Genomic DNA, 27,343 nt, shown 5'->3' on the forward strand with positions numbered 1-27,343 from the left:
CCAGTGTATACGTCTGCAAGCAAACCTACTTTGCCAATTCAAGCTGCAGCTCAGATCAAGTGTGTTGAAAATTCAAATAGTGTTCTTTCAATGCATAGGCCAGAGTCACCAGTCCTGCACACACTTACTCTCCAGCAACAAGACTGCAGCTGAAGCACGATCCGCAAGTTTAATAATGGCAGCTCCATTAAACAGAAGTTAATATATTTTCCCAGCTTACTATACATTGATCTCAGAGGATGAAGAAAGGTACACAGGGTAACCTTAATTTCCTCCAGCCAATCTAATTGTCTGCTAGCTTTCTCAGAAGCCATCTTATTCAACCTCGCTCTCACCTCTTCCTTCAGAAAATAACCAGAGAGCACTTTAATCTGCATGGACTGTGATGATAAAGAAATTAGCTGCAGTTAGACAACTCTGTCCCTCATTAAGTGGTTCTAGGTTCATTAAGAAGAAGGAAAAAACACCACACACACATTCAGTGAAGATCGTTATGTATACTTAAAATGCAGAGCAGTTACCTGTTAACTACCATGATTTTTAAAGAGCATAAGATTTATATGGTAAATGTTATTTCCAGCACATAGAAAGGGAATCAATGCACAATTCAAATAATGTGCAATTATGCGAAACTGCTAAACATAGCCACAATTTCATAAGGTTGCCAAGAAAACTTTCAAGATCCAGTTTTGCATGTCTCTGAACTCAAAAAGGTAAGGAGGACACTGGTTTAGCACCTATTTGCCTTGATTGGTGAATGTTGGAATAGGAAATGCAAAATGGGGGGTGGGGGGGTGATTCAGAAGCTTAGTTTTATATAACACGCTACATACTGGAACACGGTCAAAGCATGTTTAGTCTGGAAATATTACAAATAGCTTCAAGTCATGTAATCCCATCTGAAACACATGGGAGATTGATGGCAGCTTCAGTCAGTCTCTACCAGTCGTGAATCTGTCAACCCTCCACCTTCCTTCACCTGAGCAAGAGACACATTCGATGTCTCAGCTGTCGTGCCGTTATTACTCAGCAGTAGGTACGAACCACACCGCGGCAGTTTACATGACAGCCGCTAACTCATTGTGGATATTATATGGTCCTAAAATATCACAGCAATAGAAAGGCACATTATTGTGCAATCTAAGATCATTTGGAACAGTCATTACAAAACATTGCACACTGTTCCCAAACAATGACAACTAATTGCAAGAGAAGATTAATACCACACTATCATATCAATGACAAGACTAATCAACTGAAATCAAGGAACTGTACATTTTTGTAACACTGTCTGCTTGCTGTGCTGATCCTAGTGAGCTGTAGGACTGTCCAACAGTATGAGGTGGAGTAGGTAGAGCAGATGAAGGCCCTTCAACTCGACACCTACAGAAGCCAGTGGCTCACTACATGAATGTGGAAGTAAGCAGCTTTTCCCTGAAGAAAACCAATGACCTCAACATGTTCAGGTGCTTTGCGTCACACCTCTGAACTCGAGGCACACTGAAGGGACAGACAGCAGGAGGCTGGTTTACACACCTGTCCACGGACCTCAAATCTAGACTTGGCATTCTGTGTGCAAAGCAAAGTTGTGACAGCAGACAATTCAGTCAGTGGGCAAACGAGCTCTTCAGACTGAAAAGCAAGTCAATTTGTCGAGTGCTGAATCACCCCACATTCATTGCTGAAGGCAGGTTATAACACTGCACAGCAACAGCTGACCAACATTGATACAATACGATTTAAAAAAGACACCGTTTCCCATTCATCAAAAGCAATGCACATTTTGCTATATCTTACCTGACCCTTATACCGTCAATAACTAGGCTAATACTGTGTAGTGTTCTTTCATAAAGCATAATCAAAAGGGTTCGCTTTTCTGTTTACATTTACCCAAATTAATATATCAGCGGCATGCCACCAACTGACTCCAGGTATAGTTCTGGTTTCATTTAGGGTGTTCATAGAAGGCTTTTGCAGAATTAATATTGAAATAATGTCCCTGAGCAATTTCCTCCAGTTATCTTCTGATGCAATAATTCCCTATTGTATACCATGGTTTACTGCAGCTTAACTGTAGGACCGTGAATCCATGTGTAAATGAGCATCAGTAGGCATTCAACAAAAACAGTGCTACCTGTATTTGAATAATAGTCATATCGGTTAAGTCATGGAAAATAGAAGCCAAAAATTATGTTATAGACAAACATTGCAAGTATTTTAAAATCATATTCATTCTGAAGCATGCATGCCTTATATCAGCTTTTTGAGGACCATGAATGCACTGTCAAGATAGTCTAAGTACATGTATAGACAACAAATTAGGTAAATGTAGCTTGGGAAATATTGTGACAGGTTGAAAAAGAAGAGGTAGGTTTATGTGAAAGGCAATGACACAGACATGTCACCATACCATAGACGAACATGTGGACAGTTCCAATACTTTTCATTAAGATAGTACAAAGGCTATGGGGACTATATAATGTAAATTGTGACCATGCCCAATACCTCCAGCTCAACTCCTGCAGTAATGTGTGCCTGTGGCTGGGACTGTGCTGTAGATGTATGCACTAGTTATGCTTCTCTGGTGGTCTGTCTTTCTTTAAGCTGTACACTTGAACAAAAGCACCGGTTGGTGTCCGTTTGCATCGTTTCAATTATTGACAAACAGTTTATTTTTTATGTTTTATGAGGCACGTGGAACCCTAGCCTGTGCCTCAACTTCACATTGCAATACATTATTAATACACATATTCCGTATAAAACATATAAACATATAAAACACCTTTTCCCTCTCCGTGTCTGAGTTGGTTGTGTTTAAATGCCCTACAGATAATGCCGGCTCGAATCGCACTGTGTTTCCCTGCAGTGCTGCGTAATATCAAAGCCACTGCCTCAGAAACGGATCACAATGTAACAGTTGTCTAACCGTGGCATGTGGGAAAGACATCTATCCTACAATGCTACACATCTGCAGACACGGCAGTGATGGCTTTCCCCCGTAACAAACATACAACCAAAGCAAACTGCTTCATTTAACAAAACTGCATTTTTAGGACCCGGTGGGTATTTCACATTGACTGTGGCAGCAATAGGGTGACAGCTAACTGCAATTGCTCATTGTAAAAAATAAGAAGAAGATTAATGAAAAGTGTGTCACATCAATCAAACAGAAAACAAGTTTAACTACAAATACCACTGAAACGGCCAATCCGACAAAAAGTATAAAGACAAATAATGTGTTGCTGCTGTCTTACTGTATACAGTAGAAATGGCACATCTGCATATTAACAGTAGCACATGAAAAAGGTACAATATACGTTTTTTGTTGTTTTTTTTAGGTTAGAGAAATAAATATGAATTTACCGTTGGGTGAAACTCAGCAGTTTTGTAGATGCTGGGTCCGCACTGCTCATATCCCCATACATGCGTTTTAGATCCAGCAAAGAAAACAGTTGTTAAGTTGTTTTGTTCACGGAAGAAATATGAACATCCCTGCTTCACAACGCCTTAATCATGGGCTGTCTTTCCTCTGTGCATGTATCAGTGTTTGCTTCCCTGTGTCATGTATGCTGTACTCGGGCAGGCTGTGCTGTAACACCACTTCACTGAGCATCGCACTGCTGCCACTGCTTCACTCCAGCACTTTTCATTTCATCCCCACCACATTCACAGCGCAGACGTTGCAATAGAAAGCCCTGCCTCCCAATACAGCATTATTTGAGCTGCCTCTAAACACATGCAGAGAGAGAGAGAGAGAGAGAGAGAGAGAGCCCTTCTCAGAACCTCAGTCGCGTTCGGGTAGCGCAGATCTGCACGGGTCTGTGCGGCTGCACCAATGGGAGCGCAGGGATTCTGCAGATCTGCGCAGAACTGCGAACACCTTGAACAGACGTTCCACTCCGCGAACCGAGACCGGGCGATGGTGCATCATGGCGCTTGTAGTTTTTGATCCCCTCAATTCAACAAGCCGAGGATAGGATTGGATGCTATTCGAGGTGGCATTATCTGTATACGTCCAATCCTCTGCTTCACCGTGAGGGGTGGGGGTTAAATAAAGTCAACTGCGCTAGAAGACATCCATCTCTGGCAGGAAATTCGGCAGTGTGTTCATCTCGGTTGTTTTTTTTTTCCATTGATAAATATTCAGTGCAGCCCTCAACATAAAAAGACTGTCACAGGATGGGAAAGGAGGAGAACCAAGCCTAGTGGAACCGAGTGATGATTGATAAAGAACTTCTATCCCGCCACACCGGGTTAAAGGAGCAAGACAGAGCACACAAGGAGCTACCAGTTAATGATACTGAACAGGGGGTGGGAAGACAGCCAGACACAATGACATGTTTAACCAGGATTTTTGAAAGGCAACCTTAAGAAGCATGATTTTGTTGAAAGCATCATGCCACTTTGTCAATTGCTGCACTTCAAAAACTTATAAGCTGCCAAGTCAGTGAACACCTAAAGCATCTTCTTCATCAAGACTGAGAAATGATAGTCTCCAATACAAGGCACTTCATCCTCAATCTGCATGTTGAATGGCTTAAAAAGACCTCAGTACAGTCGAGTGAAGTGTGCTTTGAGAACATGGTGTTGGAGAACCTCCGTGTGGATGTTCAATGATACTCTAACAATCTCAGTCTACAAGAAATGATACCTAACACTTAGAAAGGATAGTGACATTCCAGGTTTTTCTGAAAACAATGGCACTGTGATCATTATTCTTCTCAAACAATACTTTTCTTTATGAAATATTATTTTTTATATATAAATATATAATATAATCAGACACCTAAGTTAATTCTCTCTATACAGTGGAGGACTGATCTCATCACTAGGGCCAGACAGAATCTGCAAGTGCAGATATTTGAAGAAGACCTGCAGAAAATCTTTTAAAAATGTGAATTCCTGCAGAATTCAATGAATTCAAATGATGCCCAAACTGAAAGTATGACCATCTGTCACAAGTAATATCTTAATCTGATTCACATAATAAAATAATGCATTAATATCATGATCTCAAAATAAAATAATAAAAAGTCATATACAAATCAAAAGAATCACAACAGTACAAATTCTACCTCGTTTTCACATTTTGTTTCTTGTACACTTAGTACATGCCAGTTCATAGAGGTCGTTAATTTGACAGTTGTGTTTCTTTGCTCTGACAATTGCATTTCACATCTTGGTTTGAGGTACAGCACTCGTGTATCAGACAATCTCAGTCTGAGGCTTAAAATGAAAGAACCTTGTGACACAAAACTACAATGTCTGATAGATTGGAAAAAGGAAGTATTTCAACTATGATGCCAGGAAAAAAACACGTCCACCAAAATGCCAGCGATCACGCTCGTTAATTTCCATGTGCTTCCTAGAAAAGACAGGGATTACTGCAGTGCACCTTCTGTCAGCTCAGGTTTTACGTAAAAATGTCTGCAGAATTTGGAAAGATTTCCCGCAGTTTCCATCATGAGCCACCAACTGTAAGTTTAGCAACATCAAGTCCTAGTGTTAAGTGCTGTGACAGTAGCTTGTGTTGTACTTTTGTTAACTGGGGAAAAAAATCTTGATCTGTTTTGAAGGCTGATTATGTCGCAGTGCCTTTGGCTGTAAAAACTAAACTGAAAACCCCACACAGTACGTCTGAAAACACACTAATATTAAAACTACTGAGTTCAGTGTTAAAGATACTTTGTCCAACACCCACAACACATTAGACACAATTGTCAGATTTATAGCACTTTGGTCATTTCAGTAAGGTATCTAGATTTACATGATAGCTTCCAAATGCCACCAACGTTTTGACCAAACACACAGACAGGCCTCCGGCACCAGCTCTGGAAAATACCTTTAAAAAGTAATCCCTGAGGGAAAATGCTTCCGTCACTTACGGGTCCTGTAAAGTAAAGCAGATGCCTCCATTTGCAAGTGCAGCAAGAGGTCAGATCGGGTTTTGCCTTCGGAATAATGAGAGTGTATCAAAAATTGATAACTTTGTCCTGAGACTGACCCCTTCGAACAGAGTGCTCATTTTCCAAGCTGGTGGAAATCGCTGTCTTGATCTGCTCTGGTCGAGTGCCCGTCGACTGGGACTTTCCTTCTGTTCGGTCTTTTCAAACCCAGTGCTTTCAAAACACTCTGATCCAACAAGAAGGAAATGTGACACGCTGTGCAACGTATGAATATAACTGTATGTGGGAAACACATGTGCACAGGAAACCAGCTAAAGTGGGGTTTCAGTCCATGCTTTGCTTGGTGGTCTTTAAAACTGAAGGAGAACTTTAAGAGGACACACTTTAAAATGCTTAATTCAACAGTGTTTAGGTTTAGTCCAGATGAATATGAGAAATGGCGATTCTGTGAATGATTCCAGGGGCAGTGTTTGTTGGCGAAGTTGAGTTACACTTGTGAAATGTTGGGAGAGGTGCCGAATTTGACAGCAGCTTGCACTTTTAACAGCTTCTATTGGCCGAGCCGGGGTTCATGCGGAGTGTGTCCACTGAGGCATTCTGGTTCCAATAAATCCTCTTCACAGACAGCTTCACAAAGAATATCACAGTTCTTCCTCACAGGGTGGTATTTCTTTTTTCTCTCTCTTCTTTTCCGGGCACATTTAATGAGGATGGTGAGGCTGAAATCCGTCCAATAATCCACAGAGCTTGAGGATCGACAATGCGACTGTAAAGCCTCTCAGCATGTGTGAGCCGGGGCCAGAGCAACATAGCGAGATGCTTTAAACGTGTGCCCAAGGTCATCCGCCACAGAATAATGAATGCAGTTGGACTATTCTTTAAGGCAGGGAAGGGGGTACGTACACAACACAATGCACTTTTAGAAAGCTGGGCACCTGAAAACCGCCTGACCTCTGAAAATCAACCACCAGGGTCTCCAATTGGCAAGAGATTGTACATGAAATACATGTCTTCTCATATCCTGTGACAATCTTAAACTAATACGTCATTACGTTGTTTTTGTCCCCCCTTGGGAGGAGTGTCAACCATGAACATTTACATTTGTGATTGCTACCTTCTAGGTTTTTGTCAGCTCATGTAAACATCCAGTTGAATAGGAACTGGCCCTGACCTGTGCTGGGGCTTTTAGTTTCACTCGATGGTAACTGGGTCATTAAAACTGTATTCCACCTTGCTCACTGTAACTGTGTTATAGCGGGAATTCACATTGAACGCTACATTTTCCACTGCCCTGACACGCACTCACAATCTGCAGTCGGCCTGTTATCTCGATCGCAATCTTACCTATTCATGCAAGAGTAAATATTAAAGGTGTATTGAAGGTCTCTTAACAAGTGCCGTCATTGACTTCGCTGCCGAGTGCCACGCCTGCTGGTCCGAGGCTCACAAAGTGGAATACAGAACGACATGGAAGTGGGAGCTAAATACACACCGCACTTAAGAAAAGTCAGGTCTGCTACTTTTCCCAAGACTGTTAAATTATGTAGCTGCATTTGTATTTTACAGGCACGACTGCAGAGCTACCATTTGTTTTGCAATTTAATCAGTCACACGAGGGCTGGGCTAGTCCTGCCATTTAAGGACGAATGTACAGTATATGAGATAATCTCCTTTTGATGATTTTTTCCATTTGTTTCTGATAAAAAATATATATTCTAGTGCCTGGAGTGGGGCGGAAATATCCGAGATATGAAAGAATCTGTTCAAAGCATATCTGAATGTGGCACGTGATTTGTTCCAAAAGTACATTTCAAGATAACAGGCAAGTCGACAGAATGGGTGTTAAAGCCTTGTCAATGCCCTTAGCTAAGAATTGGCTCTGAACACTTGATTGTTGTCATAACACTCCTGATTATGTTACTGTTAATTACTAGTACTAGTGTGACAATGCTCAGACCTTCTCAGATCCCTGTGTCACAGTAAGATTGAGTCAACTCCCTCAAAATGACTGCAGACTAAATATATCCAGTTGGACTAGACTATGAAATAGACTATGAGACGCACAGACTGAGAAAAGAGTACGTTTGCCAACCGTGTCCAATAGCTTAGACCTCTCAGTCAAACTAATTGAAAACCGATTACCAAAACCATTCAGCATTTTTACCCTGAGGAATTAATGCCCTCACGGTGACACAGGGATCTGAAGAGGTCTGTTTATTCATTTATTTATTTGTAGGGTTTTATTTTGAAAAGAACGTGGTCTCCTGTTGTTTTGTAAAGGTTCATCATCTCGTGCATTCCAGTCAGGTTAATTTGATCACCAACAGCAATGTGGTACAACAGTTTCACAGACAAGAAAGAGACTATGAAGGCAATTAAACAAATACAGTGGAAATGAACAGAGCCTGGACTGGACTGTGAAATCGATTGAAGCAAATGTGCACATCCAGAGAACGGCATGTTCCCCATTTTGTAGGTGAACCCAATTTCATTGCTCCACAGAGCACAGTGTGAGAAGAGCGGATGTGGGCAAGCTGCCACTCTCCACCATGGGGCAGAGCATTTGAATCACAGTAGATGTGTGTCTTAAAGAAAACGCACAGGAATGTAATAAAAGTGTGGCATGAGCCAGAGTCACTATGTAATATACACTACTGGGCTACTGATATTGCTACTGAACTATTGCTCTAAATATTTTTAAACATGTTTTAAAGCAGCAATGCATTTGATGATCCCGATGTGGAGAAAACTCAATACTCATCCTTAGGAAAAAAAGCCTCTCTGAGACAGGCATAAAATCCCACACCCACTCCTTTCCACAGATCTCCACCCAGGGCTCTTTCCCCAGAGAGTTTGTGATTGAACAACCACAGTACTAGAATGGCTACTGAACGTCTCTGCTTTAAAAAGGTCATCTTTAAGTTTTCTGAACCCACAATGATCAGGCATGGCTGTCCTTCATGTAAATGTGTCAATACGTGAGAAAATAGTATGACTGAGATCTACATCAGCATGCAATTAAGTTAATATTTTATTAAAGGAATGAATGCACCCCAAGACAACCTTTAGTCGAGGGTCTATATCTGCATTCGCTTCTACACATCAGTTTCCTTTTTAATGTGCCTTTGGGGCTTACGGGAGAGTCAAAGCAACTCTTCACCTGCTCGTTCCTTTCAGCACAATCAGTGGAAACAGTGATTAAAAATATCTAATCATGAGGGCAGAGTAATGGGCTCTGTGGAAGCAATTGTAGTTCCACTTCTTCTTTCTTTCCACCTGAAAGCAAACAGCATTTTTGTTTTGATTTACTGGCTTTTATGACACCTGGTTAGCTGTCACTGGAAGATGTGGGGTTGGTGGTACAGTCCAAAGAAGGTGAAGGTGCTGGTTGGGACCAGCGCTACTGTGTCTTGTGCAGGCCACCCTCAGTCGCAGTGAGTACTTAGACATTTTGGACAGTGGACAGCGTGAGGACCATTGCATTCCACAGCCCAAAACACACCAGGTCCATAGGCTGTGTATGTAATACAGTGGCTCAAGCAGAACACTCAGATATAATCAGATGGCTTGCTTAAGAGTCCAGAGCCCTCAAAGAACATCTCTGGGAGGAACTGGATATGCAAATAAAAAAGCACTGACTCTCTCATAGCAGGAACAGTATAGTATTCATTCTGCCTCTATCAAATGGAAAAATAAACTTTATTAGGTCTATGAAATACACTGTTTACCATTATTTGTTGTTTATATTGGCTGCTGTCTTCAATAATTATGCTGATATAGTCTGCTAATATATTTCATATCTTTATCTTCTGGGAGCCACATTGCCATTTCAACCTCTTCACTATTGCAGTGCCGTAATATCCTGAACCGTAGATTGAGCTCTAACTCGTTTGTTTATTATCCTGTGTCTTCTTGTTATTCCAAGCATATATCTTCTGTGTCTCTCTGGGTTATCTGTAGATTTCTTGTGTGGTTGTTATTATTTATTTATTGGCAGACGCCCTTATCCAGGGCGCACTACAAGTTACACAAGCAACACAAAAGTGCAATAACACAGTAGAAAATTCAAATAAAGCATCCAGTAAAGCATTGATATGTATTACAGTAGGTTTCCTTTGATCTTCAGATCCTTGAATTCCCCCATTGCACTGGTATATAGATGGTGTTTTGTTTGAGTTTTTCCCGACAAGGTGCATTCTTTCTGTCCGATGCCAATCTGTGTAACTCTACAGAGATGGACAACAGGTGTCTGTCCGCACTTAACAACCCCATTTTCATTTTCATTAAAATGAAAGCAAGGAAAGTGTTGTGCCCACAAGACAATTTTATTGGATTAATTCTGTCATAATTTAGACCACTATGGACACCCAAGGGTTTTATTTTTTAAGACACAATCAAACTTTGATTACATTTATAACAATCATTTAAGGAAATTAAATAAGCATCCTTTCTTTATAAAGTCCCAAAAAGTCTTTGCACTGTTAGAAAAAAGGCACTTGAATTATTCTACTCATGTTTACCATGTTTATTCTGTACACAGAACGTGCTGATAATATATACTATATGATGCCATATCCAAGTGGTTGCGTTGTCATGCGAGTTTCAGACGTGACAAATGTCTCAGGTGAAGTGCCAGATGGAAATGGTGAGGCTGAATTACAACAGCAGCGCGAGAAGCAATTTTCGGGAAATGGTTTTGACGTATTGCAGGGGAAAACGGGAAGCAGTTCACTGGGAGGCTCTGCTGATTATCAATTATAGATTCATATTTACATTGATTCACATAAAATATATTCAAATCTACATTTCATATTACATCTCTGCTTGGAATCTAGATTGTTTAATATATCAACCCCCCAAAAATATATATTTTTAACCTTATATGACAAATACAGGAGCCTAATCTCTTGGGCTGTTCAGCAATATTGCTCTTATGCACTTTTTCTTTTTAATTAAACTTTCCTCCCTTGCGCTCCTGATTACTTATGCATTGCTAGCACATCTATAATTTTACTGTAACTTCTCCTATGACCCCCCCCACCCAACCCTTTAGCACTTACCTGGGATTTAACTGTATTTAACTGTGAGCTCACATATACTAGGATGTGTGCTCACTGTATAGTGTATGTTACTGCACTTTGTAAAGCTATGAAAAGTTTCTTGTGAAAACTGTAAGTCTGTAAGTGTTAAGGACATCTACTAAGAAATAAATAATAAAAATAATAACAACAAACACATCCCAGATGGCAATAAATGTAATGAGAAAAAATAAAGCAGAGGCTCAATATTAGCAGTTAAAACACAGACAAAACAATTGCAGCAAACATTAACACCCACGTTAATTATAAACAAAAGCGTCGTGCTTATAGGAAGCAATCATTCCTTACCCTGCGGTTTCATTAAGTCAGCTTTCTTCCTTTGATATCATGATCAGGAGCAATAAGATCAAATCTAGGCTGAGGCTTTTAATATGTGCTGTGAACAGAGTAGAATCAGGCACGCACATTGATCCGCAGATTCAAGTATTTATCCTCATCGGTGAAAGGTGATTTGGACAATAGAAGTCAAAAACTGCCTTTACCTCCTCCCTTTATTGTGATTGCATTTCGAGGTATTGCACAAGATATGCTAATTAAGAAATGAGCAATTGAACATTAATTCTGCCATTTCAATTGACATTCCTCTGTAATTTATACAGCAACTTTTAAGCCGATTTTCATGTGATGTGTCCTTCCTCACAGGAGAGACTGATTTCAGAGGAGTCTTGTAGGCTGCAATGACCAGGGTTGACACAAGTCTGAACTTTGTGTAAACCCTAATCAAAATAACTACGGACCATTTCTCCAACACGTATTGCTGCAGGTTGTCCCGTACTGGACTGAATTTGACTGTCACTCTTCATACAGTCAGCACAGTCATGTGGTTCTTGGGGAAGTCATGATAAAATTGCTGTTTTTCAAAACCTGGACAGAAGAAATGTGCTGGATTTTGGTGCTGAATAAAAGTATTATAATATATATATTTTTTTACAGGTGGAATTTAAAGCTACTTTATCTACTTACACAATGATGGACAGAGAAAAACAGCTCACAGTGACACAGTGTGTCAAGGAGAACGGCACTGATAAGATTTCTTGGCCTTGTTTTGAGTGAATCAGGATGAGACCTAGGAGCGCAAGATCTCTCCCCACACTTTTGCTGTCTATTAAAAAGATTGCATCGCCTTCAGTCCACGGGTGGGCTACCCTCCATTCGTTCTAGCATTGGTTGTGTTTGCACAGTGGTAAAAAGTCATGACAGGAGCGGTCGAGTCACAACTTCTTTGAAGATGGAACAGCTGGATAATAATTGTAATGATTCGGTTAGTACTGCATTCATTTAACAACTCCTGCTTTGGACTTTAATGTTTTGTTGTGTGGATTTTGGTTTGATATCTATTGAGCACAAACCAGAACTATTTACAGCTGTAGCCACACATAACCACCTTGCGTAAGTCTTGACAGCTGCTCTATTGTCATGACTTCATCGCCAGTGTGTAAACACATCCTCAGTGATCAGCGCTCTGGTATTCGGCCCCCTGCCCCCACACTTTTGGGCATATAGTTTAAAGGGATAATAAAGAAAGTTTTAGTGGTGATAGCATAGGTTTTGCTGTATGTTTGATATTTCCATGATATAGAGTAATAAATACAGATAAATAATATACAGAATAGAAGCAGAAGTGCCCTTTTCCCACTAAGATTATCATTTCTGTCGGAATTATCTGATTAATCAAGCACGACAGGACCTCTGCGTGCCACACACACACTAATGTATCTAATTATTTAGCTAAAGTAACATACAGCTTTTAACATTTGTATAGGTCATTTCTCTCTAAATTGACAACTAATTATTTGTAAAGCACTGAAGAGTTTTCCTCGCACACAAGCTGCACGCAGGACGCCACTGCCAATAGTTAAAGCTCTTCGCCTTTCACAACATTCGAACGGGATACACCCGGGCCATATTCCACTGATACACCATGCAAAGTGCTATTGCTTTTTCTGGAAAATAACCTCTCTTTCTTTTTCATCAATATTTTATTATCTTTTCTCTAGCATTCATCAGTCTTCACCCGTGTCACGTTTGGCTAAAAGGTGTGCATGCCTGCCCTACAAACCAATCCATTACCCTGCAGCTCCAGCCCACTGCGACATGCTGACCTGTGCTCTTCAATTCTGTGCCTCGCGTACAGGAAGTGACTGTTGACTTCAAATAGCCCCATTTATTTTTAACAAGCCTGACGTGCTCTCTGTCAGCACACACAGGGGGATAATAAAGCAGCACAATCCTGTCAGGAAGAGCAGTATTTTATTTGTGGGAAGAGGTGGGTTTGGGAGAACAGCGCAAATCCTCTCAGGAAATACAAATGCATATCGGTACCTTCAAACACTCATCCATAAAACATGTGCGGCAGCAGCAGCACAAACAGTTGTTTATATACAAGATGTGTGTATCACTTGTAATGAAGATTTGATTTAGCACACATTGGTTTAAATAGGCTGTGGACCCACAATTGAGCTTTTAAGATGACATGCATGTCCACTTAACGGTCAATACAGAAGAAACAAAACAAAACAGAAAACTCAATTTGTCATATAATGGTGCTTTTTTGGAACAGCATTCATCCTCTGCAGACTGACACCACGTACACCACCATATACTGAATCAAGGCCAGTCACCAGTCAAATGAAAAGCAAGATGGCTCCAGACCATCTACAGTCAGATGCTCCCCGTTGATGCACAGCTCCTTCCAGAAAATATTCAAAGCATCTTGCTCCAGTGCCATGTTTTCTCCCCCCACCCCCTAATCTTAAAATAAAAGCAGTAGAATATTCCAACATCACTATCCAATGGAATCGATATCCACATTTGATCTACATCTATATTCCATTGTGCTAGATGTATATCTTTAATATTTAAATTTCCGGGCTCCTTCTGTAGGGTAACAAATACTCCCTTGTCTATCGAGCTTTCTACTCTTTTGTGCGACCATCGCAGATCTTAAGCAAGTCGGACACCTGTCTACCAGCGATGCGTCAAAATCTGCAGCTAAGACAATGATATTAGCTAGAAAATGAAGTTAAGAAGAGCCCTAACAACAGGTTGCTGACATGCACGGCACAAAGATGCTGTCTAATCCACACGACACACGATATTTTAAGACGGCCATCGCAGGAGCTTTTATGAGAGGGTTGTGGTTTTTTAATCAAACTTCTGCCCTGGTGCCGCCTTAAGGCACTGATCGATGCCTCTCTGTTTGTTTGATACCATTGCTTCAGATACATTGCGCTTCTACTGTAGCCCCCCAGTCATTTTCTGACTCAAGGCAGCATCACTGGGCTTCAAAGGCCGATTCAAATCTGTCTGAACCCCTCGAGGAAAATCTGGGGCGATGAAAGGTGCGATTCCCAGCCACTGAACGGGAGATGAAGGGAATTATTATATTTTAAAAGACGAAAAAAAAAGTGGTCAATTCAATATCCTTGCCGCTTCACGTTTCATTTGAGTTTACAAATTGATTTTAAGGGAAACCAAGTATATAAAAAAAAAAGAAAAGCAATGTGCCCTTTAGGAAGACCACATTCATTAAATCTCAAATGGTAGCTTTAAAAGTGGGCGGCTAGACTGAGATCATAGGGATTCGTGCAATTTTACAGCTTGTCTTTAAATGTATATAATACGGATTAGACTGTGCCAAACACTGGCAATCCAATTGCACATTAGCAACCAATTAAGCCATGAGTATCTTTTTACTTTCTTGAGAGTGATGTAAATCTGCAATGAATTGGTGCATTACAAGCAATAGTACACTGAGATGTTTTCTGAGGTTGATACACCAGAGGGAAGGATAGCATTACCTGCTGGTGCCCTATGAGCAGCAGGAAGTTGCTTTTGTTTGGAGAAATAAGGATTTGCCCAGCCAACTCCTACCCACAATGCCACAGCATCCTGGGGAACTCTCAGCTGAAGCCGTCCATAGCATAGTGATTGGACACCAGCGTGATCCGAGCTATAGGGCCCATCCTGTGGGTGGAGGCTTCTACTGGATGCACCGTTCAGGAGTACAAAGTCATTTGGATCTTGTGGGGTTGCAACTCCTAATTAATCGATTGCCACATGCTATTAGGGTGTTCGAGACTGATCCCGGAGGAAGCCAGCCGGAGATTGACAGGAATGACGTTGAGAGAGACGGTGTGTGATCCCAGCTGTGTTTTGAGTCTGGTCCTGCCATTCAATATCGCATGGAAGTTTTCACCCATGGGATTTTAACCCAGATGTCAAGGACAAATCCCATTAATGGTCATGAAATGTGATAAAAAGTCCCAGTAGAATTAAGCTAAAAGACTGTTATTCTCCCCCTCCCTCTTGCTGGCTCTTGGTTGTTTAGTGTGCCGGTGAGAAGTGGCCGTGCTGAGACAACGTGTGAATGTCAGTTTGTGTAACAAATGAGGCAATATAATTGTACATTGTTATACATTCTTATTGTTATTGAAAGCTTAGGAGGTTAACAGTGTAATGTGCTGATGCAATTAGTCTAATCTAATAAAAGGTATACTTAAACAAATGATTACTAACATGACGTGTTCAATGAAATAATTAAGAGCAGAGTAGAAACAGAAAACCACAAAAACAGGACTCGGATCAGGGTAGAAGGATCGAGTTATAAACTGCCTTGCAGGGTCAAATAAATTGAAATGAAGCCAGGAAGCAAGCTTTTTACATTGACTATAAACACATGTGAATTTGGCTTATTGCTTGTCATGAAAAGAAACCTATTGCAGCCATTATTATAACATCAGAACATAATGACATCTCCGTAAATCACTTGACAATCGTTGGCATTTTGACTGTGCCAAACTCACATGAAGAATCCCTTGGCGTTTGACTGTAGCGAGACGTGTGAGCGTGTGTGTTCAGTGTGTGAGCTATCAACAGTCCCTTTCCAGACAGAAGATGTCTTTTATAAATGACACCCAGAAATGCAGGAAAACGTTCTCGTTAAAAACACTCCTTTCTGGATGTAGCGGTAGATTTTTTCATGTGTTTCGGTGCAATGATGAAGTGGGCAAATGGGGAATGGGGGGACCCTGGACTCTGCAGCAGGGGTATCAAACTCTGGTCCTGGGGAGTCCCAATCCAGCAAGTCATTGTTAGACCAACTGGAGATGACCTGGTAATGTTTGGCTGGCTGAATTAATTCGGGCGATTGTTAGATTTGGAGATTTAGAGATAATCTGGGCATACAAACACGTGAACACCCTTCAGCCTTTATGGACCAGAGTTGCCTTAACTGAACAAATGCCCTTAACTGAACAGAGGTAGAAGAATGGTCACTTTCCCCTTTGCAGTGGTGCTCTGATCAAAAACAGACACACAAACCACTATTATTTACAAAAGTTTTGTGTTTTTTTAGAGGAAATTAAGGACACTAGCCTTGTGTGACCGTTTCAAGTATTGCTGTTTGTTTCTCTTTTATTGTATTTACAAAACTCTTGAAAGTCTTCTCTCCGATCCCGGCGGTTACAAGTGGACTGGAGATTTGGGATTACAGAAAGTGCTGCTCGGCTCTGAGGCCCCCCTCACATTGATCATGTTTCCAATAGCTCTGTATCCTCAGTCCAGGTGGGGAGCTCGGCTGAACTGCGGTACTAAATCAATCAGACACATCCGCACTGAATTTCAATCAATCCACAGCCTAATCTACCCAGGACCGGCCCTGCTCTGCCCCTACGGCCTTCGCCAGCGCCGAGATCCACTTTGTTGTATTCGGTTAAACAAATGATATGAGTAAATCCCAAGAGAAACATACGATATTGTCGTTGCATCGTGGCAGCTTCTGATGTGCAGCATCCCTGGTCCCTGTATTGCAGGTGCACTTTACACATCGCAATACCGTGAGTCCTGCTGCCCCCTGCTGGTGTCAGGGCATCACACAGCAATTAAACCCACCCACACAAGAATAAACAGCTGGAGGTTAATTTTTCAATCATGATTTGTTTTTAAATTGTTTTTGTATTGCCTAGATACTGTCCTAAAAGCTTCGGTTATTGCATAGGCAGCACTTCATGTATTACGTTTATATGACTAATTTTAATGAGAGGCCATATCCTGAGAATAAGAAAAAAAGCCCCCAATCACAGGCTTGTCATCTGTTATTGTGGCACGAGGATGAATGAATGACCAGTGTTTAAAACGAGGGGCTCACCTCAAGAGAGGAGAGAAGACAGGGAGAGATTTAACACAAGGATTCACGCAAGACACTGTATTCATGCAATCTACAATGAAGAGAAGGATGGTCTCATTGTGGGATGGGCCACCTGAGAGGAATGCTCTGCGCTCATTGACAGTAAATCACAGTTAAAAATCGTGCGCTTGACACTTTTACAGGCTACACGATGTCCACCAATACTGCGCTTCCTGTCTACTTTGCTGACGCATCAATTTATCTTCGTCATTAGTGCTCCTTGCAGATATTCACCTTCACCAATTCAGTCCAGTCCATTCCACTCGGGCCTGTACACCATACTGCCTTAGGCCGCGAGGTTAGCTTTCAAAAACTGTAAATATTGAATTAGCCTTGCCTAAAAGTGCTTTATACAATGAACGTTACAATCTGACACCTGTTTAATATGCCCACCCACGTTTTAATTGTCTTGTCCATGTTAAATAAATAAATACACATGAAAAACAAGATGCATAATGATCTAAGTATTAAAGAAGGCTAATTTCTCAGTAACTTGTGTGCCCTCATGTGGAACTTTAAAACTACTGCAGGCAGTCACTCGAGATACCTCAGTCCCTTCCTGTACTTGTATGTTCACATTTAAAAACATAATATAAAAGAGATAAAAATGACATTCAAAAATCTCAGGGAGCTGTCCAAGGGCAGCATTAGTCATTTAGCACTTGTTTATTAATGCTCAGTAAGGGAGAGGGCAGCTGCACTGTGGATTCATATCTGGCAGTTTCCCGTTTAATATTATGTGCCAGTTTAAAGGGTCCCATGATATTATAATTCATAAACATCCAGGCATGACAGATAGTTTTCACAGCTTTCAATATGGGTCACGACTCACAACTACAATCATGATCATTTTCATACATCCCATAAACGTATGAAACACACACACAGTCACCAGCTTGGAAATCAGCCACACGAGTCACTTCCATAATCACATATGTTCAGGAACACAGTTTAATATTTCATCTGTTCATCGAGAGGCAGATATCGAAGAAGGGTTTCAATCATAGGCGTATGCAAGATCCTAGTCACTGAATTTTTTAAATGTTGGCCTTGTTTAGATCTGCCTTCGAAAAACAAACACATGAAATCATGTCAGATGTGTTTGATTACCACAAGTGTGGGAAATAATTATTGCTTGTACACACAAAAGATTTAGTAGTTCCTTCAGTCCCGTCATTTCCTCGACCCGTGTCTGCTTTGCATCATCTCACACTAAACCTGTCAACATCTGATCTCCCTGTCTTCTCCTCCTCCTCTCTATCCTCTGATCTCCATTTCGCTTGACACAACCCTGCTCTCCCCCTCCTCCTCCGCTCTGTATCTTGGAGACCCCCTAGACCTCCATTTGCTTCTACTGGCACATCTCCCCTCTGACACATGCCTGTGCAACACATGAAGAATTCGACCCTTCCTCATACTCCTCTCGGCTCCTTGCCCAGACCCCGGTACTCCCCAGCCCAGTCAACTGCAGTGCCCTTCCTGTCTTCGGCCACCTGCCCACTCCAGCTCATCCCAAACCCCACAGCTTCCCTGGCGGTCTCTCTGCCCCAGTCTGCCCACGCTACTCCCGGAGTTAGGATTTATATTGAATATTGTTATAGATGTTTTTAGTTTTTGGATGTGTTGCTCATGCAGACATATGTTTTTGTGAAATGTGTAGATTGTGTGACAGCAAGAAGTCAGGTCCGGGTGTCTGCTAGGAAATATAGATTTGTGACAGAACAGACACTTGTGATGGCTGGAGAGAGGACTTCTGAAGATAGAGAAACCAAAGGCTCTTCCCTGCAACAGATTTCCTTAGGGTGAACAACACCATCATCAGAGCTGAATGCAGCCCAACCTGTCGCGAGGGGATAATGAGGCCAGAGAAACACCCAGGCGTTACTCTAATAAGCAGCACCAAGGCCTGACCTTTAACAGAGATCTCTGCCTAATTCTGTCTCCATGGCATTGAACAAAACAATGGAGAGATGACGTTTCTGCCTCGAGCAACCTGGCGATTTCAAAGGGCTGATGCTAATGAGAAAATATAATTTGTTCCCTTTGCGTTTTACCCACAAGTATCAATGCTTTGTTCCCTGGACTTTCTTGTGATCGTGGATAACAGAGGCTTTGAAAGAAGGAAAGAGTCATTGACAATGCTTGAAAGGCAAAGGTGAAATGGTGGGGTGGTTGAATGATAAGAATAAGAAAATGATACAAAATCTAATATAATAGTAGTGGTGGTTTTGTTGTTGAACTATAAATACATGTTTACAGTCAAGAGTATGGAGACAAGGAACACAATAGTAACATGTGAAGTTTAATTTGATCAAAAACAGCTTGGAAGAAAAGCGCTTTTGTGGCTGAAATGGATGTCAAAACAAGCTGCTGCCCCATCATCAAACTGTCCAGAACAATTGCCTTGGACACGTTTAGTCACCCGGAGAGCAACACAAGGACATACCAGCTGATTCACTCCGGTCTGAGTTCCTCTGACTGCCACATTGATTTCTATCGTTTGCCGCTCCATTGATTTGTATGGTGTGGCACGGTGGCGGTGAGAAGCTTGCTGCTTAAGGTCAGTGAGGGTCCCTTGCTTCGGTTAAGCTCCCCTATCCGTTTACACCACAGAGATCTTATAAAAGCTGCAGGGATTTCATGTGAATTCAAACACACACACACACACACATAAAGAGAATGGCACCTCAAACAACGACTTGTTATCCACCAAAAACCACTAGTATTTTAATCGACGGAATTATAAATATAGGCTTCTTCCAAAGGGCACAATTTCAGGTCTGGTTTGGGGGAAACATTTTCCAGGCTTGTGTTTCTGGGTGAACTTGCCGCTAGCAGTAATAGGTTTGTGTGTTTAAAATATAAATTGAAACAGATGTTGAAGAATAACATCTTAAATGTGCTGGTAATTATACCAGGGTTTTCTTTGCTTTGTTTTCCTGTTGTTTTTCGACAAACGAGCCCTTTTGAGCTTCAATTATTCAATGCCCACAGCTGGAAATAATTAAACAAAAATGTTTACTGGATAACCAAGAAAAGTAAGCGGGTCAGACAAACAAGATCCAAATCAGGGTTTGGGATTGACTCTATAACAGCAAAGACATTCATGAAGCAGGAAAGACTGTCTAGTATAGCCTCCTATACTCACCCTGAGCAGCAAAGTCTCGGTTCACTCCACATATTCTTTAATACAGAATTAATTAGATTAGACAATGTAATCGTATTGGACATCATTAATAAGAAATAGGATATTACCGCACCACTGCCAGTTTGTGTAAATCAATCTGTGTATTCAATCTCTTTACAAAATATGAATGCTTCCTTAAGACTTTGGGGGCTCACCTGAGTCTTCAAACGAAGACTTCTCCCAAAAAATGGCTGGTTGATTATGCTGTTGTTGTTGTGATTTTATACAGATATGCAGGTGCTCAGAGTTAGGGGTGCAAAACGAAATATGATTCAAATATAATTTAAAAAATATTAGGATTCCAAATGAACTGCCCATTTGTATGAAAACATAAGAACCGTCTGCTAATGCAATACAAGATTGTCTTCTGCTCCTGTTTGAGCTCAATCTATTCTCATTCTAAAACATATTCACGGCGTTAGGATACAAATGTAATCAAATGTACACACCTGCTGTTCTATTCTTGCCTTTTGCCTTTTTTCTTTCATCCTTCTCTCCTTGTTCATTAAGATTATCAGGCAGTGTGATCAGGGTCATTGCCATGTTGAAAAGCAAGCTCCTCACTCTGCAGTCACCTTCCTCAGGGTTTCATGTGAGGTTCAGCAGTGGAATAATAAAATTGAGTCTTTCCTGCAGGCTGTGCAACCCTAACTGTGTCACTTCCCTGTTTGACAACGGGAAAATTATTGCATTTTGAGAATGCCATGATATTCTCCCGTCCCCTTTTCCTCCCACACTGCTATGTGTATCCATCACACTCTCCTCCAATGCCCTTTAGACATGTCTGTATGTCTCAGTGAACCTTCTAGCCTATTTGTACTTTTTGCAATCCAGAGCAACAAGGTTTGGGAATTGGAGGGGTTCCTCCTGTTTTATATAATCTGTTCCTTTTGAAATGCAAGGATTCGAGGTGGAACAGAAATCAGAGAGAAAAAGAGAGCTGTGGGGGGAAGGATTAGCCGCTAGTCTGTTAATCTGTCCGTTCTGCTTTCTCTCTCAGTCATCTGCTTGTATCGCTACCTGTTTCTCTGTGTTTGCTGATTGTGGTCTGCCTTCCAAGATGTAAAACATGGATTTTTCTGGCGATTTTCCCTCTCACAGAGCCATATGCTCTTGAGCTACTATCAATTGCTACATCTTATCCCCTTCCTTGCACACGTGGTAGACTACAATGCTTTAAATTTCATTGTTATACACTCACCTAAAGGATTATTAGGAACACCATACTAATACTGTGTTTGACCCCCTTTCGCCTTCAGAACTGCCTTAATTCTACGTGGCATTGATTCAACAAGGTGCTGAAAGCATTCTTTAGAAATGTTGGCCCATACTGATAGGATAGCATCTTGCAGTTGATGGAGATTTGTGGGATGCACATCCAGGGCACGAAGCTCCCGTTCCACCACATCCCAAAGATGCTCTATTGGGTTGAGATCTGGTGACTGTGGGGGCCAGTTTAGTACAGTGAACTCATTGTCATGTTCAAGAAACCAATTTGAAAAGATTCGACCTTTGTGACATGGTGCATTATCCTGCTGGAAGTAGCCATCAGAGGATGGGTACATGGTGGTCATAAAGGGATGGACATGGTCAGAAACAATGCTCAGGTAGGCCGTGGCATTTAAACGATGCCCAATTGGCACTAAGGGGCCTAAAGTGTGCCAAGAAAACATCCCCCACACCATTACACCACCACCACCAGCCTGCACAGTGGTAACAAGGCATGATGGATCCATGTTCTCATTCTGTTTACGCCAAATTCTGACTCTACCATCTGAATGTCTCAACAGAAATCGAGACTCATCAGACCAGGCAACATTTTTCCAGTCTTCAACTGTCCAATTTTGGTGAACTTGTGCAAATTGTAGCCTCTTTTTCCTATTTGTAGTGGAGATGAGTGGTACCCGGTGGGGTCTTCTGCTGTTGTAGCCCATCCGCCTCAAGGTTGTACGTGTTGTGGCTTCACAAATGCTTTGCTGCATACCTCGGTTGTAACGAGTGGTTATTTCAGTCAAAGTTGCTCTTCTATCAGCTTGAATCAGTCGGCCCATTCTCCTCTGGCCTCTAGCAGAAACAAGGCATTTTTGCCCACAGGACTGCCGCATACTGGATGTTTTTCCCTTTTCACACCATTCTTTGTAAACCCTAGAAATGGTTGTGCGTGAAAATCCCAGTAACTGAGCAGATTGTGAAATACTCAGACCGGCCCGTCTGGCACCAACAACCATGCCACGCTCAAAATTGCTTAAATCACCTTTCTTTCCCACTCAGACATTCAGTTTGGAGTTCAGGAGATTGTCTTGACCAGGACCACACCCCTAAATGCATTGAAGCAACTGCCATGTGATTGGTTGGTTAGATAATTGCATTAATGAGAAATTGAACAGGTGTTCCTAATAATCCTTTAGGTGAGTGTATTTCATGTGATTGCTTGTGTCCAATTTCAAGTAAAACACATCTGTAAATACTACACACGTTGAGAGCTGTTATCAAAGGAGAAATCACAGGAGGCACAGCGTTGCTTCACAAGACTTCAGAGAAGGGCGGTACGGAAGGGAAATACATTATAATACTAGCAAAACAAGGTCAAAGGTGTCTGAAAATATGAAATATGCAGTAGCTGCAAGGCAGATTGCTGCACCAAAGCTTCACTTTGTCTGATTGGAAGGAGCCACTTCACTTTTCATCTGCACCACTTCTACTCTCTTTACAGTCTGCAATTTTGAGTCCATTGAGATGGATTTAGGCTACACTTTATGCCCAGTAACACCAAAAGCATTAGATGGACGTTTGGCTGGTATAACATGGGGCAATAAAATGGCTTTATAACCACCAGGACAACAATAAAATACATTTTCCATTACGAGGATCTTGAGCAATGAGAAATAGGAAGTGAAGGCCAGTGAGTGGGACCACCGAATGGACTGACAAACCTCTTCATTGACTGTCTGCTAATAATGTGAACAGTACCCCCGTCGGTTAGGTTTCCAGGGCAAGACCTGACTAAGCCTGACTTTCAAACTGCTTTGTGTCGCCTCGTTTGTATCTGGTTGGTTTCTGTGAGAAGAAATTCGTTATGAAGGAGCTTGGTTCCCGGAAGATTTGTTAAACAAGGTATTACTGGATAAACACTTTCCAGTCAACCTAACAATGCAATGGTGAACGCTTTGCCAGAGAATTTGCTACAATATTCTAAAGTATCCGTATCCAATGGGACGATCACAGCTATTGCTGAAGAACTCCTGCCCTTTAAGTTTAAGTAAATTCTCGATAAATGCTCTTCCACACCCTATTGATTTAGGTTGGGTGGGGAATTCACCTTCTTCAAGCATAGCATATATAAAGGTTTAATTATTATTGCGATCAGTTAAGAAAAAGGAATATTGAAACATAAGGAATGCTCAAAGTTTGCATGTTACTTTAATATTGCAATATAGCAATATTCCTGGTTTTTAGAACAACACTCTGGCATTCAGACAGCTCTGGACTGGTGTGAAATTGATGGCACATTTACATTGTGTCCAAGTGTAGTTCTAGGAAATGGCACCACGCTTTCCAAGGAAAAGTCTAACTACTAGACCTTATTATTCCTATTTACAGTTTCTCCCGACTTGATTGTGTCAAATCCAGACTGTGAACCGAGGGGCTACAAGGAGGACAATAACAAACCGTAAATCACAATAAAAGACTTGATTTCTGAACATTCTGTAACAAGGTCAGCTTTTAGCCAAACACTAATGTCAGTCTTGCAACAGCAAAGGAAGAAGCAGCCATTGCACACTTCTGCAGTGCTGGAATGAATGCAATGTATCTGCAGTGGTCGGATTCCCTGATAATCCTGCGGTTCAGTTACATTAGTCAAGCCGTGGCCGTTTCCTGTTACCTTCTCTCTCTCCCTGCTGGCTGGGACTGTTGCAGATGGATATGCCTAATGTTTATAGATCGAGGCAGGCCCCTATAGAGCGCTGCCACTGCAAATTAATGCGCAACCGAGTTGATTTGTTGTGATGCGGGATCCGCCGAGCCGATTCATCGAGGCCTCGCTGGCAGACGCTTGAGAATCCCTCCAGATCTGCGAGTTAATCACACCTGAGCGCTGGAAAAGGTCACATCAAGGCTCACACCTAACGAGAGGGCAACACATTAACACGGGCGAAATTACACCATCCAATGGGAACACACACAGAGTCATGTGTTTTGTGTAAATGTGGAACGCACTAACAGACAGTGATTGATAAACCATGTCAGCCACTTTGGATACAGGTGTCTGCTAAATAAATGAATAAATACATTAAGAAAAACATGCTGGATTGCTGGACATTTTCTGGCTCATGTTTCTGTTTTTCATATTATGGCAAGCTGTCTCTTTTTCTGAAACAGAAAACAATACAGACTATGCACCACAATTTTTCTTTCCTAAGCAAAGGGATGATTAGGCCGTGCAAAATGATGTTAAAACGTAAACAGAAACAGAAACACACCTCTAAGCAATGCATCATCAGATCTGAACACGAGATAAAAAACACATGCACAAAATGAATCTATAATTTCTGAATTAAACCTATTGGACTTATCCTCTACCACTTTTAGTAGAGTTACACAGAGATCATCATTTTATTACTTCATAGTGTACAAATGTGTGTTAATTATTATTAACATGAACAAAAACAATGACAATGCCATAACTGACACCATGCCATCATCGAGGAGATGGTTTTAATGAAAACTGAGAAAGAGTGCAGACACATCTCCCAGTTCACACCAGTGCCGAATACACTTTCCACAATTTAACAAAAAGGGGATTTCAGGAAACAGGTTTCAGTGAAGGTACTGTTTTAATGTACATTTCACGCTGGTGGGTGAATTGAAATGGTCACGTTGATTTTGACATTAATTGTGAGCCCCAAAGACTGTGACAACTGTGAGATTACAAATGATTTTTTTTACTACATTGTTGACAGCAATTCTCTACTTATATATCACAGTCAGGTATTTTTTACAGTTTGTTCACCGTAATGCAGTGTTTTCTTGCCTCCAAAATTATTGCAGCCATCTTTATAAAATATACCATGTACCTGGGATAAGGTAAAGTGTTCCCATCTTGTGACATTTTCAGGCAATGTTCAATTTACCGATGCAGGTAGGCAGTTTCGTACAAGTGGTCTTTTGTTTCTAGTCAGCTGGTTTCTGGTCAGTGACTTGACGTAAAAAAATTATAGATGATGACATGAATTAATGCTGAATTTCTACAGATCGACAGGGACATTCTGCTTGTAAACAAGCATATTGTTAGTAAGAAAATAATAAGGTCTTGGTTCATATGTTTTTATTACACCATTAACTCTGGGAGTAAACCCACACTGATTTCTTATTACAAGTTGTAACTACTTTACATGTGTGAACAAACCCCTCTGTGTATTTCAAATTCTTGGGTTTTGCTTTCTTTCTTTTTAGACATCTTTGTAGTTCAAGGTTTTAAAATATATATATTCTCTCCTCCAGGCTTTACACTTTTATTTTTCTCCATTCCTCCTTTAAATTCCTATAAAAGTAACCATTGCCATTTTTTACAAGCTCCCCTAGAGAACAACAACTTAGAATCTATACAGCCGGACTCCTAATTCACAAGCACTTAGTGAATTAATGTTAAGTGTTTAGAAATATTACAGGTCTGCTTGCAAGAACCCTCCCGCCCCCACGTCTACAGAGCACAACAGACGTGTTTTTGATTGTCGACATGGTAAACAGGTTAAGAAGCACATATAATAAGTCTGAAACTTCCCCCCCCCAAATGATATGGAATATTTTCTGTGCACAGTGAGTTGCATTAGCCTGTGGAACGATAATAAAATAAGCTTCACATACTTTAGCTTAAATGCATCCCTCGGTTTGAGATGTATTTGTAAGAAAGAAGGGGGTACACTGTAGTTAGAAGTGTGCCAAAAGCATTGTATATAAACAGACTCAATTAGGTTCCCTGGTGAATCAGTGATTCATGGTCCAGTCTTGTTTCATTTGACCCTTAACATTTTATTTACATAACCATGATACTATAAACATGGAATGGTTTGCTATTATCCTGTTGTGTATTACATTACAAAATAATGTACAAGAGAAAGATAGTGAACAAAATTAAATTAACTTTTCCATTTTTTTTTTAATCACTTACTGAAAAACCTCAACCATCATCATACACTGTGGAAATGTATAAGTATGTGTTTGGGGGGGAATGGTCAAAATAAAATGTGTGGTCTAAAACGTGCATACAAATGTCTAATCCAATTAGTAGCCGCAGTAATTTGGTCATATTTAGATAGAAATATATTTGACCACACCCTGTCCCTCTACTGCAGACTCGCATATGGGATTACTCAATATTGAAAACTAAACACACCATAAACATGCCCTTCAGATTTCCTCTCTGCAGCACTGAAGTCTCCTACTGAGGAAATGGCTCAGGAAACAACTAATTCCATACAGTAAAGCCGAGTAAACATTAGAACTGCCATTCAATTTTACGTTTGAAAAGATGAAGGTGTTTTCTTCATCAATATAAATGACTGGAAACGTATCACCATTTATATCTTATTTTTTATGCTGGATTTTTAGTTGACCAACAGAATTCATCTAGGTTATCTTGCAAGAGACAAGTTCAGCTTTCTCTCTTCCCACAGCACTTTGTATTGTATACTTTGTATATTTTTGCCCCTATAACATTGCAACAATACATACTGTAAAAACGCTTTTGCAAAGAGTAGAATCTTTAATCCCACACACAAAGAAGCGCTGGATGTTTATCTCATGTTTACGAGACTTTGTGCATCAAAATTGCTTGATTACAAAACGGCATATTACAAAGCAGCTACAGCTTATTCTACAAGCCTGCCATAAGTGACAAAACATAACCTAATGACACAGCACTTGTTTTAAGCGGGGGAATCAAACTGACCATTTTATTCCAACA

The 27,343-nt window shown here is 40.9% G+C and overlaps 1 protein-coding gene across 4 annotated transcripts in view; it reads right to left on the reverse strand.

Annotated features, from left to right (window-relative positions):
- Positions 1 to 27,343, reverse strand: part of garnl3 (GTPase activating Rap/RanGAP domain like 3) — a 137,412-nt gene that overhangs the window by 106,351 nt on the left and 3,718 nt on the right. For 2 of the 4 annotated variants that reach the window (XM_066712736.1, XM_066712733.1), the window contains exon 1: positions 3,364 to 3,718. The exons of the other annotated variants lie outside the window; for them this stretch is intronic. In XM_066712736.1, the coding sequence (XP_066568833.1) occupies positions 3,364 to 3,425 (62 nt within the window). In that variant the 5' untranslated portion in view covers positions 3,426 to 3,718. Of the gene's footprint in view, positions 1 to 3,363; positions 3,719 to 27,343 lie in introns of those variants that run through there. 4 annotated transcript variants of the gene reach the window in all.

Source organism: Amia ocellicauda, chromosome 9, assembly GCF_036373705.1.
Source record: "Amia ocellicauda isolate fAmiCal2 chromosome 9, fAmiCal2.hap1, whole genome shotgun sequence".
Lineage (NCBI taxonomy): Eukaryota > Metazoa > Chordata > Actinopteri > Amiiformes > Amiidae > Amia > Amia ocellicauda.